General features: G+C 31.4%; 5 protein-coding genes and 1 long non-coding RNA gene across 9 annotated transcripts in view; 3 read left to right on the top strand and 3 right to left on the bottom strand.

The window, feature by feature from the left end:
- Positions 1-1,472: 1,472 nt before the first annotated feature.
- LOC132915415 (electron transfer flavoprotein subunit alpha, mitochondrial) lies at positions 1,473-3,538 on the bottom strand. The gene is made up of 4 exons (XM_060975206.1): positions 3,309-3,538; positions 2,646-2,975; positions 2,092-2,544; positions 1,473-2,018 (listed from the first exon to the last, which is right to left on the bottom strand). Exons 1-4 carry the CDS (start codon positions 3,348-3,350, stop codon positions 1,842-1,844), a joined length of 1,002 nt encoding a protein of 333 aa, XP_060831189.1. The 5' UTR covers positions 3,351-3,538; the 3' UTR covers positions 1,473-1,841.
- A 462-nt stretch (positions 3,539-4,000) lies between these two features.
- Positions 4,001-18,571, top strand: part of LOC132915421 (large ribosomal subunit protein eL39) — a 206,073-nt gene continuing 191,502 nt past the window's right edge. For both annotated transcript variants that reach the window (XM_060975215.1, XM_060975214.1), the window contains exons 1-3: positions 4,001-4,025; positions 4,134-4,237; positions 4,322-4,398. In XM_060975215.1, the coding sequence (XP_060831198.1) occupies positions 4,023-4,025; positions 4,134-4,237; positions 4,322-4,370 (156 nt within the window). In that variant the 5' untranslated portion in view covers positions 4,001-4,022 and the 3' untranslated portion in view covers positions 4,371-4,398. The remainder of the gene's footprint in view (positions 4,026-4,133; positions 4,238-4,321; positions 4,399-18,571) is intronic.
- On the bottom strand, positions 4,485-6,000 carry LOC132915420 (large ribosomal subunit protein uL22m). Of its 3 annotated transcripts, none has more exons than XM_060975213.1 (4): positions 5,772-6,000; positions 5,132-5,332; positions 4,838-5,051; positions 4,485-4,757 (listed from the first exon to the last, which is right to left on the bottom strand). In XM_060975213.1, exons 2-4 carry the CDS (start codon positions 5,327-5,329, stop codon positions 4,537-4,539), a joined length of 633 nt encoding a protein of 210 aa, XP_060831196.1. In that variant the 5' UTR covers positions 5,330-5,332; positions 5,772-6,000; the 3' UTR covers positions 4,485-4,536. The 3 variants fall into 3 exon arrangements, with proteins under 3 accessions (XP_060831196.1, XP_060831195.1, XP_060831194.1); XM_060975212.1 differs by lacking the exon at positions 5,772-6,000 and adding an exon at positions 5,505-5,662; XM_060975211.1 differs by lacking the exon at positions 5,772-6,000 and adding an exon at positions 5,443-5,475.
- On the top strand, positions 6,033-10,589 carry LOC132915414 (dnaJ homolog subfamily B member 12). Its single transcript, XM_060975205.1, has 8 exons — positions 6,033-6,313; positions 6,691-6,844; positions 6,953-7,098; positions 7,235-7,375; positions 7,615-7,745; positions 7,849-7,964; positions 8,163-8,326; positions 9,019-10,589. Exons 1-8 carry the CDS (start codon positions 6,181-6,183, stop codon positions 9,129-9,131), a joined length of 1,098 nt encoding a protein of 365 aa, XP_060831188.1. The 5' UTR covers positions 6,033-6,180; the 3' UTR covers positions 9,132-10,589.
- On the bottom strand, positions 11,129-11,586 carry LOC132915427 (uncharacterized). Its single transcript, XR_009659861.1, has 2 exons — positions 11,445-11,586; positions 11,129-11,271 (listed from the first exon to the last, which is right to left on the bottom strand). It is a non-coding gene; the product is annotated as an uncharacterized LOC132915427 (long non-coding RNA).
- Positions 11,739-17,662, top strand: LOC132915423 (heparan-alpha-glucosaminide N-acetyltransferase-like). Its single transcript, XM_060975217.1, has 12 exons — positions 11,739-11,835; positions 12,638-12,766; positions 14,172-14,305; positions 14,402-14,517; positions 14,799-14,964; positions 15,053-15,257; positions 15,485-15,652; positions 15,958-16,079; positions 16,148-16,308; positions 16,572-16,746; positions 16,821-16,933; positions 17,292-17,662. Exons 2-12 carry the CDS (start codon positions 12,644-12,646, stop codon positions 17,471-17,473), a joined length of 1,665 nt encoding a protein of 554 aa, XP_060831200.1. The 5' UTR covers positions 11,739-11,835; positions 12,638-12,643; the 3' UTR covers positions 17,474-17,662.

Below are 18,571 nucleotides of genomic sequence, written 5' to 3'. Positions count from 1 at the left end.
AAGACTTAAGAAGAATATCTACTTTTCTATCCCAGACTAACCTGAATAAATGGAGCGTCTCGGATAAATCAGAATACGTTTATATAAATAACAGATTATATTCCCTTGAAATTCGCTTACAGTATCGTGTTTCGTGACATCTTAATTAGAAAAATATCACATATTGATGAAAGTGTCATAAAAAGGGGCTAAAGTTTTATTATTGCATTGTGAATAATATTGCTTGCCACTACCTGCGTAGTTGGTAGTAAATGTTTAATAAAAAAAACTATGTAATTGTTTTATTATAAATCCTAAGATATTATCAGAATGCTAAAATGTCTCTAACAGAAGTATATTTTAATTAAAAGAATGTCAGAATTTCGTCCTCAGACAAAATTCTTTCTCAGCTATTATTGTTGTATGTATAATTTTTTTATAATACAAGAAATATTTGATAATTGCACAAAAATTGGAACGCAAATGTTGCAGTACTGGAGATGTAGAAACGATTCAATTTTTCGAAACTGAGATCTTACACGTGTCGAATGTAGGAAGGATAATATGAATGAAAGAGAAAGAGGAACTGAGAATCGAAGCAATCAATAAATATTAAAAGGCTGCGATAAACTGAGACCTTCAACTCAAAAATCAAACTTTCTTATTTTTCATTGTGATCACTGAAACTTTTACCAACATGTTTCGTGCATTTTTCTGATTAAAATGACACCAAACACGATGTATTTTGGCGCATATTTCTATACTCGTTTTAATCGGAAACATCTTACAAATACGTTTGTAAAAGTTTCATTTTAAAAAAGTCAAAAATGAAAAAAGTTTCACTTTTAAATTAATACCTACATTGTCTCGTGGATATCTCATATTGGATCATGTTACACTACTCGAGGGTCGACAGGCTGTCGAGCTTTTCAGTGCGTCAAGGGAACCTTCTCTCCGTCGTGGAGATGAGTGTGTAACGAAGACTACTTTTTAGTTGTTAAATAGCTTTTTGGAAGAACTTATAAACATTTGGGCATAAAATTTTGCATACTCTTATTTTGCATATTATTTATTTACGACTCAACGAATTAACTGATCCATTATCGTTTGAAAGAAAATATTCTCCTTTCTTATCTAAAAAAAATATAATAAACAATTAATCTCTCTTTTCTAGGCAACTTACAACTAGTTCAACTATTGCGTGATTTGGTACTCTCATACTTGTTTATCCTGGATAGAAAAATAGATATGAATTTTCCCACAGAACCGTACAATTACATAGGTTCTTGTAGCATGGCACTCAATAGGTTCTTGTCTATGTTAGCGTGCCACCAAACGGACTCCTAATTTTATAGGATCTTGTATAGCGTGGCTACCTTTAGCACTTTGCGCATGATGCAGCACTAGCTTGGGAACAACCAAAACCATAGCGTGTGCACTCTCATTTCCTCACTGGGAAATTTATTATAGCGCTAAAGTGGAAAATCCAATAATAAATATTATCGAAGTTATTGCTTTAATTAGATATTTCTCCATAAATTTGGAGAAATTTCATCTTTTCATGTATGCTCTAAATACATAATAGTTTGTCATAAAATCCATAAAAATACTTTATAGTATCATATTTCATGCTTCAAATAGGAGAGCCTAAAATGTTGTTGATTTATATAAGTGAAAAAATAATACAATTTTAATCGTAGATTATTAATATACAGTTAAAATAAATAGTTATAAATTTAATATTTATAAAAAATTGTATTTTTAATAAATGTTTTGCATACATATATTTTTGAATATATATATATATATGTGTGTGTGTGTGTATGTGTATAAAAAATGTACTTGTAAAATATTATTAAAACTTATAATTTTTCTGTAAGTTCAGGAACAGCCTTGAATAAATCAGCAACTAAGCCATAATCAGCTACTTGGAAGATTGGTGCTTCTGGATCTTTGTTAATTGCTACAATCGTTTTTGAATCTTTCATACCAGCTAGATGCTGAATTGCTCCAGAGATACCAACAGCAATATATAGATTCTAAAATATATGAATTGAAATGTAAATAATTTTTTAGCAGTTATAATAGACTATAACTAGAAGCCAAACTTACTGGAGCAACAATTTTTCCTGTCTGTCCCACTTGCAAATCATTAGGCACATAACCAGCATCAACAGCAGCACGGGAAGCACCAACTGCAGCATTAAGTTTATCTGCCAAACTATATAATAATTTGAAGTTATCGCCAGACTTCATTCCTCTTCCTCCAGATACAACGATTTTTGCAGATGTCAATTCTGGTCTATCAGATTTAGACAACTCCTGTTTAATGAATTCTGTCAATTGTGATTTGTAGTCACCAGCTAGTGCAGGTTCACACTTGGCACTGCCTCCTTCCAAAGGTATTGCTTCAAATGCAGTGCCTCTCACTGAAACTATCTTTATATTGTCCTTGCACTTTAAAGTTTGAATTGCATTTCCTGCATAAATTGTACGGATGAATGTATCTGCTGCTTTAATACCAATAATATCACTTACTGGAGATACATCTAATTTAGCTGCAACCTTAAAAATGGAAATTATATACAAACTATGAAAAATACTTTTCATCTATAGTAATATATATTTAAAGGTAGAGAAAACAGACTTTCTAATTAGATACTTACTCTTGGCAATAGTGCTTTACCAAATGCAGTAGCACCAGTTAAAATATGGGTAAATTTATGCTCATTTTGAGTAGCAAGGATAAGTGGTGTCAGTGCTTCTGGAAGAAATCCTTTAAAAGCTTCGCTCTCTGCCACCAAAACTTTGGATACACCATTAGCTTTACTGACACTTTGTGCAACTGCATCACATTTGGTACCAGCAACTAAGACTGTTATATCACCACCAATTTTTTTTGCTGCACTTAATGTATTACAAGTGATGGAGGCTAGAGATTCATTATTATGTTCCGCAATAACTAACGTGGATTCATAACGTGCCAGTAAACCATACTAAAATAATAAGTTCCTTAAATATTAATTCTTTTTGAAATAAGTAATTTATAATATCGTTTTAAATACCTCATTTGCTTTTATTTTTAAATTAATATAATTTTATTTTACAAAAATATGCGATTTCATATAAAATTAATACATTTTTAATTAATATTATTATTCTTTATAAGTAAAAATGTTTTATACAATAGAAGAAGATTCGATAAATATTATAAGTATAATAAAAATTAGTTTTATTTCCTATTAATCCAAATTACTTATAAGTATCGATCAATTGATTGATCGTTGAAACAATCGAACATCAAGGAAATATAAGTTTCTAATACTCACTTTATTCCCAGTTCGAAACGTTCTAAAACAAGTGGCGAACATCTTTGACAAGTATAATTTTTAAACAATTTCTTTTAACAATATGTTAACTAAATCGTGAAAACTAATTTGTATCAATAAAGTCCAAAGTTCCAAGCAGGAATAACAATAAAACACATAGTGATAAAAAAGATATACAAACTGTGACGTAATAATGTTTTGAAATAATTCGATTAGATATTTAAACTAAACTGAATAAAATTCGATACTCCATTTATTAAAATTAAAATTAAAATCGTTATATAGAAATATATGTTATTAAATATATTTTATAAAATATCATGAAAAAATGTAAATATATTTTAAGTTAATATTTATATTAAATTTTATAGATAAGATGGAAAATGTGTCTTTTTCAAGCGTCAAAACGAACATTGCTAATTTGAAAACTCATACATTTTTTAACTATAAAGAAATAATATTATATTCTAAACCATCTATTAGATACTGTATTTTTTTTTATGTAATATTTGTTATTTTTTAATATTAGATATTTACTCTTCATATTATATTATTTTTTTTTATCTGTTTTTAATGTACCGTAAAGATCCTATATTTAGTATTTATTTTATTTTTCTTGGTAACTTGTATATAGTGACATTTGTCTGGTAGAAACCCTGTTCAGAAACACGCAGAAAAATTGTCGACCATTTCTTTGATTGTGCTTGGAGCAAAATGGTAAGGTTTAGGTTATCTAACTATTCTTTTCACATCCTATTAATTATATGTAAATAATTGTTAGAAAATTTTATTTAAAACATACGTAAACTACATGTTCTGTTTCAGTCTGCTCACAAAACATTTATTATCAAGCGGAAGCTTGCCAAAAAATTAAAGCAAAACAGGCCGATTCCACAATGGGTCAGAATGCGTACTGGCAACACTATCCGGTAAGAATTATTAAAATATATGTATTTTAGTATTTTCCTCTTTAATCATTGTACTATTTATTATTATTATAATTCATTTTATAGGTACAACGCAAAACGGCGTCACTGGAGAAGAACTAAGTTAAAGTTGTAAAATGAGTTTGATATGTATTTGCCTTTTTGATTGCTATATACATTAATCACTTATTTTTAAATAAACTCTTACTTTAACATGTAAATTTGTATTTGGAAATAATAAACCCTAATCTCAGAAAAAAGGATGATATATATTTATTTACATATAACTATATATATGTAGATTATAATGAATTATATATTTTGCGGTTACGCATTTGTTCCATCCATTCTTCCAACCATTCTTCACCTGTTTTAGGTGCTGGTTGATAATAATGTTTTGGTGGTTTTCCTTCTTCTAAACGTACAAAGTAATGACAATATCTGTAATGTACTACTCCTATTCTTCCTCTAGCATGACGTCGTATGCCTTTTATTGTAAGAGCCTTTGTTGCAAAAGATTCGGCTGAAAAATACAATGAAAATCTATAATAGTGTAGTACTAAAAATATTGAAAACATTTTATATCTTTTTCAATGTACTTACCAACCCATAAGTTACTTTTAAATTCAATATTATGTTCCTCTACAGCCATACGTTGTGCCTCTAAGATAACTTCTTTTGCTATGGCTGCACCTTTCTTCTTCAAAAAGCTCAGTTGTTTAATAGCTTCATCTACGCTCATACCTCTTACAAAACAAGCAATATACCACATATTTAATGGACTATATTTAATGAATTGTTTTACATGACAGACATACTGTAAGATATAAAAATATAGCGAATAATCATATTTTAATTAATTAAATGGTGTTATTTTACAATATAAAATAAACTTACACCTGGTCTTTTCTCTTCACCTGGTTTTTGCGGAGGAAAAATAACTTTATTATATTTAAGGAATCCTCTATTTGATTCTTCTTCATCTTTAAACCAATTGTATGATCTTTGTTGTATAATACATAAACCATTGGAGTTATCTGCGTTAAATATTTTGTTTGATATAAATCGTTGTACACATTGCCTTATACCTAGCATTTTCTGTAATTGTGAAGATGTATATAAAATTAAGAACTAATTATTAAAGAATATTCATTTATTTTTAATATAAATTGATATTTTGAAGAATTCAAAATATATTAAAAGATAACCTTGCAGTTAAAATGCATCATAAATAAATATCGTTTAATAAATAAAAGATGATTACGATTACCTAAAATAATTTATAAATATCTGGCAATTATACGAATAATAATGTTAAATTAATGCTTGACTATATAACATTAGTTTATAATAAACAAATGGTTTCAAATATGACATAGAAAATGCATTGATTCTAAAGAAACTAGAGATGCCACTTTGGCAGTAATGTTTTAATCTAACATATACGATCAGGGTATATTTTTTGACAAATTCTTATTGTAAATAAAAAAAATTATTTATAATAAAATAAAGTTTTGTATTATATAAAAACAATTACTTTATATAATTCGCAAGAAGTAATATTATGCCTTAGAAAATTATTCAATACGCTTTTATTTATTTCTTTATTTAGGTTTTTTTATGTTATTGTTAACAGAACTGTTTTGAATTATACAAATTTTAGTTAATCGATGGCAAACATTCTGATTGGTTGATTTTAGAGTTAAATTATTCAGGTCCGTGAATATAAACAATAATTATTATATTATAGGTAGCGCTTGTGAAATATGTCGTCACTTATACCAGTATATGCAGGGATGGTAGTGGAATGCCCTACTTCATAGCGTGTTCATGACGCAACTTGTTAAATTGCTATGGTGGAGAATTAGTGTATGATTAAATCTATTTACTATTCTGCTCCGTCATTGTGTTTAAGGTAAAGTTTAATTCGGCCTCTAAGAAATATCATGGATAGCAATAAAGATGAGGCTGAGCGGTGTATGGAATTTGCAGAACGATATTTACGGGAGAAAAGATACGAAGAGGCGGAAAAATTTGTACGTAAAGCACAGAAACTTTACCCAACAAAAAAAGCAGAAGGTAAGGTGGGAAAAACCCACGTCAGCTTCTATAAAATAGCCTAATCAATTCTTAGTTGTCCTTTACTTTATTTACATCTAACCACTAAATTATTGACATTATTTACACTATACAACATTTTGCAAGAGATCCCTGCTGTTTTTGGTTTCAAAGATTGTCATTTTTTTAAAAAGATTATTTTAATGTTTATATTGAATTCTTTAAGAAATATGGTTTCTATAATTGCACAAAAATAAAACTTTTCATTCACCTTGAATCGTATGTGTCTGAATATTGATCAAGAGAGAAATGTAGTATAAGTAAGCAGAAAATTAATAGTTTAAGTGAAATTTGTATAACTATATAGTATTTTCTTGTAATTAATGATATATTCACAGATGTATTGGCAAAAGTAACAATGATGTCAAAACAAAATCAACAAAAGTCTGAATCTGAACCCACAGTTAGGAAACGTCAAAATGCACCTAAGGAAACTATATATACTCAAGCTTCTAATGATTATACAAAGGAACAGCTTGAACATGTTAAAAGGTACTTGTGTCGAATAAAGTTCTAACATCATCTTAATAAAAATTTTGAGATATAATAATAAGACTTGTTATTTTATCATTAATATTGTCATAATTCAATTATTTGTAGAATCAAGAAATGCAAAGATTATTATGAAATTTTGTGTATAAGTAAAGATGCAACTGATAGTGATATTAGGAAGGCATATAAAAAGTTGGCACTTCAATTACATCCAGATAAAAATAAAGCACCAGGTGCTGCTGAAGCATTTAAAGGTAAATTAAAAAGGATAATGATATTTAAAGGTAAATTAAAGTATATTTGAGATAGATTTATTATGACATATAGTATTATTTATTGATATATAGTATTTATTGTGACATATGTATAATATATATATATTGTGTTTAGCCATTGGAAATGCTGTCGCTATACTCACTGATGTGGAAAAAAGAAAGCAGTATGACATGTATGGCCCTGAGGAGGAAAGAGTACAAAATGCTCAAGCTCACCAAAATCATTCACATTACAATTATACAAGGGGATTTGAAGGTACATATTATAATATCTTTTGTCCAATATTTATTTTTTTATCATAATTATCTATTATATATTTACTAGATACATTTATCACCATTTATTATTAAAATTCATTATTAATAAGTTTGTAACAGAGATTGTAATAAGCTTTAAACCTCACTATGATAAACAAAGAACAATAATAATAATAATAGTAATAATTTATCAATATTATACTTATCAATATATACTAATTAAATAATTTTTTTTAGCTGATATAACAGCAGAAGAATTGTTCAATATGTTCTTTGGAAGTGGATTCCCACAGCAAGAATTTTATTTGAGACGCTCTGGAAGGTGGGCGAGACAACAAGAAGCACAAACTCAACATGTTCATTCTCAGGTATGAAGGAAAAATATAGTAATTTAATATATTTAAAATATAGTAATTACAATTTCTTTTTCAATCAAATCATGCTTTTTTAAACAAATATTATGATTTTTAGCAAGCAAATGGATATACCACATTCCTTCAAATGTTACCTGTGCTGTTATTAATATTATTAACTATGATGAGCAGTTTCTTTATATCAGATCCTGTATATAGCTTACATTCTAACGCGTAAGTGTATTCATAATTTGCGACAAATACATCTATGACAAATAATGACGAATAAATTAATTTTAATTGATAATTTTATGAAATGTTTCAATTTTATTATTTACGCTTTATTTTTTGGCTTCTATCTCTGGTATATTTTAAAGAGAACGATTGACTTGTATGAATGCGATTATATGCAAATTTTAAATTTGTGCACAGAAAATATTCTGTATTGAGAACAACTCAAGGATTAAGGGTGCCCTACTATGTGAAAGAAAACTTTCATACTGAATATCAAGGCAGTTTACGTAGGCTAGAAATTTCTGTTGAAGAAGAGTACCTGCATAATTTGAGACATGCCTGTTTTAGAGAGAAAAATTATAGTAAGTATTTTACTCAATTGATTATTAAATATCCCAGAATAGCAAACTACGTGTAGTTCTTAGAAATAATAGTCTGTCACACAAGAGTATGCCGACGATATCTCTACAAACATTAATTTGTGATAAGTTTAGTATGGATCAAAAGTACAACTATTTTGTTTTTATTTAATAATGGATCCAATTTCCTCCATTATCGATTATAGCCTGATATAGTTTCGGTATGCTTTCTATTAATTTTTTGGCGTACAGGACTGGTTGTGAACTCCATGTTCTTCGAACGCAAGCTATTGAGATTCTTATCTTTAATATGCGTTCTCCCTTTAGTTTGTTTTTTATTGAGGACTACATATTTTCTATAGGATTTGCATTAAATGATTGTGGTGGCCAGCCCAGCACAATGAAAACAAAAAGATCGCTTCAAAATGTATTGCGTACGCAGTACTCATTTTTCAGATATATATGTTGTATTTCTATTCATTGTCATAAAAGGTACTAAGACCAAGACATTATAAGCCACTGCGTATTCCAGAAGACTGTATAAATTTATATTATTATACTTTTCCTCACATTAGGTATCAATTTTCGTAGATATCACCGGTATACTTTTGTGTGACAGACTGTAGAAAAGACTTAACTGAATAGTCAAAGGATATATCTTTACACTTTGGATATATCGTTTCTTTAATCCTTAGGGGAAACGATGATGTGGAAAGCAAGAAACTTTGGAGATCAAGAATTATTTTCCAAAGCTAAAAATATCGAAATGCCCTCATGTAAGAGGGTACAAGATTTGCAAGGCGCATAACGGCGCTATGTTTTTGAATAGAATTTTATTGTAGATAAGTGTATATTGTATTTACACGTGTGTAGTTACTATTGGATGAAATGAAGAATATCAAATATAATACCTGTGCGTAATATATTCTATATATTCGCATCAAAATTTATAAATGATATTCTTCTTGATTCGTCATGAAATTTTATATAGGCCACTTAAGCTGTTTGTTCCAACTTAAGTTGTAAATTAATACAGAATTGATTTTAATAGAACGTATGAGGAATTCCAACATACAATATTAATATCATATTTAATTTAGTTAATCTAACATATTTCTTAAATTCTTTAGACTGAACGCTGCAATTTTATAATATAATCTAATATGTCCAATATGTTGATTAATTTATATGCATTGTTAATCAGAATTATTTATGTACCGTCGCTACAACATGCAGAGGAACAGCTGGGTGGCATAGTTAGTGGAAAACATTAATTTTGAAGATTTAGAAGTATTTCCAATTATTTATAAACATCGATTAATATTTGGTTGCTAATACTTTATTTAAAATCTTGCTGTACTATTTATTGGGTATAATAATAGATGTTAGTGTGTGATGATTTTGACGATTTTGATAAATATTATAATATTAAAATTGCTTGTACACGAAAAGGATCTAGATAATGAAGGTAAAAGATTCGTTGAATGTGGAAACGAAAGAATATAAATTATACAATGTACACTAAGATCATTAACGTTAGGAAGAAATGAATAAAATTATTACATGCATTTGTTTTAGGCAAGGAAAAATTGGGAAAAGGATATACAAAAATTAAGAAATGTACACCCACTTTATAAGGCCTAAGTTATATTTCCGGTAATAGCAAAATTTGTGTGAACCACCTTTTTCTTTTGTATAAAATTCAATCCTATTCACAGTATTACATAATGTCGACGATTACTATTATTAATATAAAGAATTATTAATGTCAAAAATTCCACACACACAATATTATACTAGTTACATTCCTTCTGTTACTATGAAAAATACACGACACATTGCAAGCAAACAAAAAACCTAATGTTCGTATATTATCGTATATATCTATTCGTATATTATCTTTCTCTTATATAATGAATATAGTTGAAGCTAAAGAGAGAAAAGCATTAGCTATGCATAAATTTATTGTCACATATGGCGAATTGTAATAAATAATCTTGATGGAGTCGCAGTCATCGAATCATACACATCATCGCATCGTAAATATTTATATGGATGTAAATCTGAAAAAAAAGGAATTTTGAACAAGCGAAACAAGTGGCCACATATATCTGCTGTTGTTTATAAATTGTAATTTACATGGATAACACGAGATAGATGACCAATATACTCATCTTAAGGAAAAGGTTTATTTGTGTGACATTGAAAGTTTTCCGATACTAATTGTTATCTTTGTAAATGATTAAAAAATGACTACATTTATGAACTTATGGATTTCGATAGGTTTATGCTGATCAGTCTATCAAACTGCACATATCAAATTTGTTTTATAATTTGCTCAGCTCGTATGTATTTAATGGCACATATTTGATTGAATCGTTACATGATGTTATATGTATGTCAAAGTATTTTAATTAGCTTCAAAATAAAGGAACTTGAAAATTACGATCTTTCCCATTTATGCACGTCCATGCATTATTAATTATGTATTAATGCTTTCCATTAGTTCGGGAGTAGCAACCTTTTTAAATTAGACGGTCATTGGAATAATCTACAAAAATTCGTTATACATCGAATATTGAGTGCATGTTCCATCTTATATCTCATCCGCGATTGTATTATTATTGATATATCTATCAATTAATCAATTAAATTTATCAGCAATTGTGATAACACGAATAAATACTTGTACCTATACTTCAAATAATATTCCTGATAATAGTATAGGAATCAAGTGACCTCAATGATTTCATTCAATTTAAGTTCATCGCATGCTAAGGCTTTATCGATTTTCATACGTTTCAAGTCCCTTTTATCGAGTTCTCCAATTCAGGTCAATGTGCATGTCGATTTTCACCTGTCCAAGGTTACCTATCTCCGATTGTATGATTCCAGAATGATGTTCACGTTTCGCTATACATTTTTTCATTCGATCCCGTTAAACTCAGCTGAAAAAAGCAGAAGCCAGGAAGAGAAAATCTGCTCTGCGTATAAATCGATTTTTCGTATTGTGTCTTCTCGCATAGCGCCAAATTATTTCAATTTCAATCGAACCGTATTAGAAAGTACTAAAAACCGCTACTCAGTTGCACCGATCATAGAATTTCATAAAATATCCTACAAGAAGTTCCGTTACATGGAACATCTGTTACGAACAAGAATTACATCGATCTCGCAGACCATAAGGCGTTGAACGATGCTCGGTAAACACGTTCCAAAGTCCGTCGGATAAAAAGTCTGTTTCAAGGCGGCCGATACTGTATGCAGGAGATCGCGATGGCTCGGTTAGTGGCCAGGTAAAATTCCTGCTGAATGCCAGGTGAAATGTCAGTCGATGCACCCACGTGATTCGTGACGACTCGAGCCGGCTGTCTGTTCGCCACCACACGGCGCGATATTAAAAAGCTGTCGCACCACTCTCGTTCCAACTCGCGCTGATTAAACCGCGGCCGCGCAATATTTGATCGTGGAAACATTTGCTGACCGAACGTCGATATACATACGCATATGTGGTAACATACCGTTAGAGCGGCGATCGTTATTGCGAATTATCCAGTTAGCTTATTATATACCTTGTATTAACTATTTTGCGCTGAGAAGCACCGATTGTTCTTTGTTTTTCGTCCCGTGACGACTGCTCGACATTTTTCCTCCTTAAGGTCTTAGCATTTGTAATGCGCATCTACTTGTGATTCTGAAGAACATACCAGGTATTTTATCTATTAATTTCTTATTTTTCTCTCTTTCTTTAAACGAAGTATATTTATGAATGTATTTAAACGTACTCTAGAAATTACTTAATAGCGTGTCGGTTATTTCATAACGATGCAATATTAGGCGAAAGACAGCGGTGAATTTCATCCACTAAAAGCTCTTTATCCATAGAATATCGATCCTTCTTAGATTAAATTTCTGCGATATCAACGAGTTTAAAGTAACGATCTTATGTACATAGATATCAAATTATAGTTCGGAAATAATTTTTTTTTTTTGACTCGTCAAGAAATTAATCAAAAAATTCAAATTTCAAGGATTCAAGCGAAAAATTCAAATATTTTCCTTCTTGTGCCGCGTAAGAACATTTTTATTTCATCTAGATACTTTATTATCATACCATAAATGGCAGAAGAACTCATGGTAAAAATTCGGTTTTTAGCGTTCCACTTTCCCGGTCACCGTATATGGAACGTGTTGTAAACATTTCTCCCAAATTAAGGATGCGTGTTAAATCTAGCCATCAGCCGTGATTCCTCGCGCGACTTTCGAAGCGTGCACCACGAGTTGTTCTTTATCCAGCGTTTATTCTCTGTTCAGCGTGACATGGAGACAATGGACGAGTGGATCTGTGACCAGGACACCCTTGGATACGACGAGGCTTGTATCAACTTACGCACAGAAGATTCGAACGCCTGGCTCTACTTGCTTTCCGCGGATTGCGCGCTGGTGAGTCACGCAAGGACATGCTCTTTTTATGTTTTTTCGTGCTTTGCATACTTTTGCCTGGTTCTGTGCGATACCGTTTTCTACGAATATTCCAAGAATGCGCTCAAATGTTGATTGGAGTCACAGGTTAAATTTGAAGTTAAGTTTATACATTTATAAATTTAAATACGCGAACACATGGAAAACATTTATAGTAAATTAATCGTCATAATATTTACAGAATGAAAAAAGTTGGTATTGGGGTTCCACTTTCCTAATTGCGCTTAGCAAAATATGAATTTGCATAAAAATCCACCGTTCAGTAATATATTTTTTACGATACAGACGAAGAAGTTAACCCTTAACGCTTCGACTTTCAATTGTGAATACCAACCGCCAACTCCAACTTATTCTCATCATACTAGTAAGTTTTTAACACTTTACCGACTGATAGTCGATTAATAGGTTTTTTGTCACCGATGCTTACCGACCGATACCCTGTTAATCAGCTTTTTGTCGCCGACAATCTTTCTCATTATTAGAGCAGTAATTTGTTATTTAGTACTAAGATACCTTGCTCAGTTGCGTCAGTTGCGTTGCTTTGTAAGCTTCCACAGTTTTATAGCAATTTGAAAAACTTACCGTTCGCAATGAACGAAAAGAATGGTGTTGGAGAGTCTAAACCGAAACAGAGCCGGCTCCAGGGAGAATCTGCGCCTAAGCTGTCAGTCGGACATGCGTATACTGTTGAACCGCTAGTGGTCAGTAAAGTGTTAACTGTCAGATTTTAAAAAGTAGAGCGCCGCGCATCGGCGATGCTTGAGATGCACACTTGAGCGTTGAGGATTAGTTTTCTTTTTCTTTCATTCTTCGAATCCTTTTTCATTTTCGATTTATTATGTCGTAACGTTACACGAGTGAAATAATTTATTGGTGTGATACTTGTGGTATACAGGATGAATTAATAAATGCAGTTAGTTCGATAACCTTTTAATGCTCGAATTTTGAAATTAATCAACTTCTTTAATCGAGATCTATTTCTCGAATCCTTTTTCATTTTCGATTTATTATGTCGTACCGTTACACGAAAGAAATAATTTATTGGTACTTGTGGTATACAGGATGAATTAATAAATGCAGTTAGTTCGATAACCTTTTAATGTTCGAATTTTGAAATTAATCAACTTCTTTAATCGAGATCTATTTCTCGAATCCTTCTTCATTTTCGATTTATTATGTCGTACCGTTACACGAGTGAAATAATTTATTGGTGTGATACTTGTGGTATACAGGATGAATTAATAAATGCAGTTAATTCGATAACATCTTAATGTTGGAATTTTGAAATTAATCAACTTCTTTAATCTAGACATATATTTTTCTCTATAAAAATGTAGTCATACCACAGAGAATAATCTCGTTACAGTGTCCATATACTAGGATTAAGCAGATCGTAGTAAATTGGACTTCCAGCGTAACGATTGATACTATTCGATCCACGAGCTTGAGAGTATTGGATGCCAAGGATCCCAACGAATTTATATCAGCTAAAAATGCCAGGTACATTTGGTTGACCGAAAGAAGTATCACGATTCAACGTGTCTTAAAGTTACCGCCGTCCAGCTTTATACGATTTACATTTTTTTCACATTTCAGCAACGTGATCTGTGAGCTGACTCCGAACCTTGGACAGTTCGGTGTGTACGAACTTTCTATAGTAAATCGAAGCTGCGACATAAAGGTTCTGAACGCGCCAACTTATCCTTATACAGGCAAGGCTCCCTGCATCAAATAGAATTTCTAATTAAAATTGAAAAATAATCAGTAATTGTTATATGTATAAATCTGTGTTTAGACTTTATCCAGATCTTATTTATTTGTATCGCAATATCAGATTCGTTCGATGATTATAAATATTTACCGAATGCTTGTAGATAACAGTCATGTTATATCTGACTGAATTTATTAAGATGTACGATAGTAACTTGATTATAGAAGAGATTAAGCAAAATAGTGTTTAACGATCTTGTTGATAGAAGTGTAATTTTTTCAGAGCTTCTTGTTATTTTTGGAGTATTGTTACTCGTTCTATTTGGTCTGTCTGGCTTGAAATCACTATGGCACGTATGCAGGAAGAAATATATGAAAAGTCAGGCGGATGATGGCGCGATGAAACAACCCGCGAAACGTCGGGTGAAGGCGATTGACACGGTGCGGGGGTAAATGTTTCTATTCTATTTATTTTTCTTTTAATAAAATCGCTCTCTACAAAATATTATAGTATTTAAGAAAAGTTTAATGTTATAGGGCCAGTACGTTGTTGATGATATTCGTGAACGATGGATCGGGTGGTTATAGGACTCTTGGTCATGCGACTTGGAATGGATTACTTTTGGGAGATTTGTTGTTCCCTTGTTTTATATGGATCATGGGCGTGTGTATCCCCATAGCGATGTCCAGTCAGATGAAGCGCATGACACCGAAACACCAGATATTATACGGAATCGTCAAAGTAATTGATAACAATTTCACGGATAAATATAAAATTTAGTTTGTATTGAAACAGTTACAGAGGAAAATATAGGATGTAATTTGCATTCAAACAGTTGCAGAGAAAAACTGGTAGAATGTAATTTGCATTCAAACAGTTGTAGTGGGAAATATCGAATTTATGCAAATTAAAATTTTTACTTTGTATTTCAATCTTAATTTATTTATATTTTACTTTTTATATGGCAGAGGAGCATACTTTTATTTCTAATCGGGTTGTCTCTGAATACGGTGAGCACAGGTGGCCAGCTTGAAACCATTCGCATATTCGGTGTTCTGCAACGATTCGGTATAACTTATTTCGTTGTCGCTCTGTTATATTTCCTTTTAATGTCAAGGAGACCAAGCAAGATACAAGTAAGTGTATACATACTTATTTTTTTTTTATTTTATTTTGGTTATTTTACAATTTGTCCTTATGGACATTTGGTAAAGTGTTATATCTTATTGGTGAAGAAAAAAAAATAAAATAAAAATAAATGTAGCATGTGGGTGGCTACCCCCAGCGGGGTGCCAGCTTCGTTTTTTCTAAGTTATATCTTTTATGTATACATACTTATAAATGAACATTTTCTGTATGTATCTCCCTGTAGAAGTATCAAATATTTTTATATATCTTCTCGGAAACATTGATTTACAAAATATTTCATTTTCATTCATAGTCTCCAATGTTACGAGAAGTGCAAGATTTTCTTCTACTTCTTCCTCAATGGTGCGTGATGCTCGTGATTGTGGTCGTTCATTGCGTCATAACATTCTGCTTAAACGTTCCAGGATGCCCCACGTATGTACGTATGATTTAATGAATGACAATTGTGTTTTTACGAATGCATCAAAAGTGATTATTCTTAGTGGATATCTTGGTCCCGGTGGTCTTCACGACGACGCGAAATACTTTGACTGTGTGGGCGGTGCAGCAGGCTACATTGATAGAATGATACTTAAAGAAGCTCATTTGCACCATTCAGCTACGGTTTATAAGTCTGGACCGTACGATCCTGAAGGAATTCTGGGTACACTGTCTTCCATTAAAGTATTGTGAAAATTTATTCGGCGGATTTTCAATTGTTATCTTAACTTTTCTTTTCCACTGCACAACTTGCACACTGCACAAATTTATTTAAATTTATTAGGAAGAATTTTTAACTTTTTTCCAATTTTACTTTTCAGAGAGTTCCATAATAACATACTTCACGTGGAAATGAATATTATTCATTCGATATCTTTCTTTTCGACATTTCTAAGTAATTATTTTTAAAATACTATGTTTATCAAGGTACCCTCACAGCGGCATTCCAAGTCTTTCTTGGCCTACACGCTGGCATAATCATGATGACTTACAAAGACTGGAAAGAACGTGTAGTCAGATGGTTAGCATGGGCTGCATTCTTCGGTTGCGTAGGATGCGTTCTTCATTTTACCAACGTAATTCCCGTCAACAAAAAATTATGGTACGTTTCCAAAAAAGGACAACGTCGTATCAATTACATTATAAAACCGTATTTATTTGCTATTATATATGCAGGTCACTGTCATTCGTATTCGTAACCACGTCTTTTTCCTTGGCTTTCCTTTCTGCTTGTTACTTGCTCGTAGATGTCGTCAAGGTTTGGAACGGTGGACCTTTTCGTATTCCTGGTATGACTTTCACGAGATTACACAACCACCAAACAGGTTTCGCGCCAAATCGATTTAAGACCTGTTTGAAGAATTAATGCTACTGAGAAAAACGTAGTTTTCTAAACCATTATCGTTTTCGATACACTTCTCAAAGCAGTTAGTATCTTACTAGCTAGCAGATATCAAATAGCTATTTTTCTAATTAACGATTCAAATGTACTATAACTTATATATAAATTTGAAACAGCGGCAATAAACGTTTTATTAGATTGTTAAAAGATAGTATTAAGAAAAATTCAAGTTGGCGCGCAACCTGTTTACTGTTTCACACTCTTTTGCAATAAATGTAAAAACGATTATATTCGATTATTCGTAGGTATGAATGGTTTACTGCTGTACGTTGGTCACATGGTGTGCTATCAAAATTTCCCTTTCCATTGGAGCATCGGTAGCATGGAGAGTCGAGCACTGCGTTTATGCGAGGCCATTTGGGGCACTGGATTATGGTCAATTATTGCATACGTTATGCATGCAAAACGCAATTATATCAGCCTATGATAATATACGTTCAGCAACCTTCTACATGTATAACAGAGATTTTGTACACAATGCTTAAAAAAAAAGATCAAAAAGGTTGCTATCCTATTTATTTATTTTTATTGAATGAAAGATGATCGAAAGTTGTTACAAAAGGCAGCGAGGAGTAGACTGACTCGAAATGAGGTTTAAAGTAAACTATACAAATAACTTATTTTGCACAACTTACATAAATATAGCACAATGATTGATCGAGGTAACATGATGGTATTCGACACGAATACACTTCGCGTTGGTTCCTTTTTATCTCGAACGAAGATGGTGAAACAGGGATCATCGCGACCAGGTGACGATTATTTTCAATTTTGAAATCGAAAAACCAGACGTGTGATTCGATTCAGTGAATGTTGTTAGATCAATCTCTCAAAAGATCTTCGTCTTCTCACAATATACGTACACCGTGGGATTAAGAGGGAAGAAGAAGAAGTAAAATAAGGAGAATGGCGGAAGGGATAAAACGAAACCTATACGGGGTAATAAATACAATGAGGTAACGTGGGAAAATCTCAGGAGCAGTCCTGTGGTATCGATGGTTGTCGTGTTAAGACGAATCTCGACGAATTGTCGTAAACAAAATAAAAAACGAAAAAAGAAAGAAAAGAAAACACACTAGCAATGCCATGTTTCTGATGGAGGCATTCGTCCTTGCTCAGTAATCCATTGCATCAGGATCCAAAAATTCAGACAGACTAGATTATTAACGTCTTATAATTGTTTTATGCTTTGGTTAAAAAAAAATATATATAATGAAAGAAAAAAACTGCCCCTATCAATGGTGGATTGAATAATGGCGAGTATGTCAAAACTTGGAATTCTCTCTTGCTACGATTTTTTTTATGTAGAAAGGATTCAGCGTCGTTCAATTACGTGAAATAATTGATTCTCATTATAATCTATAATTCGTTCAAAACTTGCTGGTTAGTCAAGATACAATTGAAAAATAGTCGCCTACTTTATTTCATTAGAAATTATTATTCATTAGAAACGATAGAATGAGGAAAATTGGGAAAATTTTGAGTAACCAGTTAGGATTTAACAGACTGTAATAGTTATAATTAG

The sequence above is a fragment of the Bombus pascuorum genome, chromosome 17 (genome assembly GCF_905332965.1).
Source record: "Bombus pascuorum chromosome 17, iyBomPasc1.1, whole genome shotgun sequence".
NCBI classification, from domain to species: Eukaryota; Metazoa; Arthropoda; class Insecta; order Hymenoptera; family Apidae; genus Bombus; species Bombus pascuorum.
This window is presented reverse-complemented; position numbering and strand designations above follow the sequence as displayed.

Excerpts from the sequence above, each read along its gene's own strand:
- LOC132915414 (XM_060975205.1), top strand. The coding sequence starts at position 6,181 with ATGGATAGCAATAAAGATGAGGCTGAGCGGTGTATGGAATTTGCAGAA. Across the intron at positions 7,099-7,234 it reads TGCTGCTGAAGCATTTAAAG|CCATTGGAAATGCTGTCGCT; the intron begins GTAAATTAAAAA and ends TATTGTGTTTAG. Across the intron at positions 7,746-7,848 it reads CTCAACATGTTCATTCTCAG|CAAGCAAATGGATATACCAC; the intron begins GTATGAAGGAAA and ends TATGATTTTTAG.
- LOC132915420 (XM_060975211.1), bottom strand. The coding sequence starts at position 5,463 with ATGATGCATTTTAACTGCAAG. Across the intron at positions 5,333-5,442 it reads TGATGCATTTTAACTGCAAG|AAAATGCTAGGTATAAGGCA; the intron begins GTTATCTTTTAA and ends TCACAATTACAG. Across the intron at positions 4,758-4,837 it reads TAAAAGTAACTTATGGGTTG|CCGAATCTTTTGCAACAAAG; the intron begins GTAAGTACATTG and ends TGTATTTTTCAG.
- LOC132915423 (XM_060975217.1), top strand. The coding sequence starts at position 12,644 with ATGGAGACAATGGACGAGTGGATCTGTGACCAGGACACCCTTGGATAC. Across the intron at positions 12,767-14,171 it reads TTTCCGCGGATTGCGCGCTG|TGTCCATATACTAGGATTAA; the intron begins GTGAGTCACGCA and ends ATCTCGTTACAG. Across the intron at positions 15,653-15,957 it reads GGAGACCAAGCAAGATACAA|TCTCCAATGTTACGAGAAGT; the intron begins GTAAGTGTATAC and ends TTTCATTCATAG.
- LOC132915415 (XM_060975206.1), bottom strand. The coding sequence starts at position 3,350 with ATGTTCGCCACTTGTTTTAGAACGTTTCGAACTGGGAATAAA. Across the intron at positions 2,976-3,308 it reads CGTTTCGAACTGGGAATAAA|TATGGTTTACTGGCACGTTA; the intron begins GTGAGTATTAGA and ends TTATTATTTTAG. Across the intron at positions 2,545-2,645 it reads GTAAAGCACTATTGCCAAGA|GTTGCAGCTAAATTAGATGT; the intron begins GTAAGTATCTAA and ends TCCATTTTTAAG.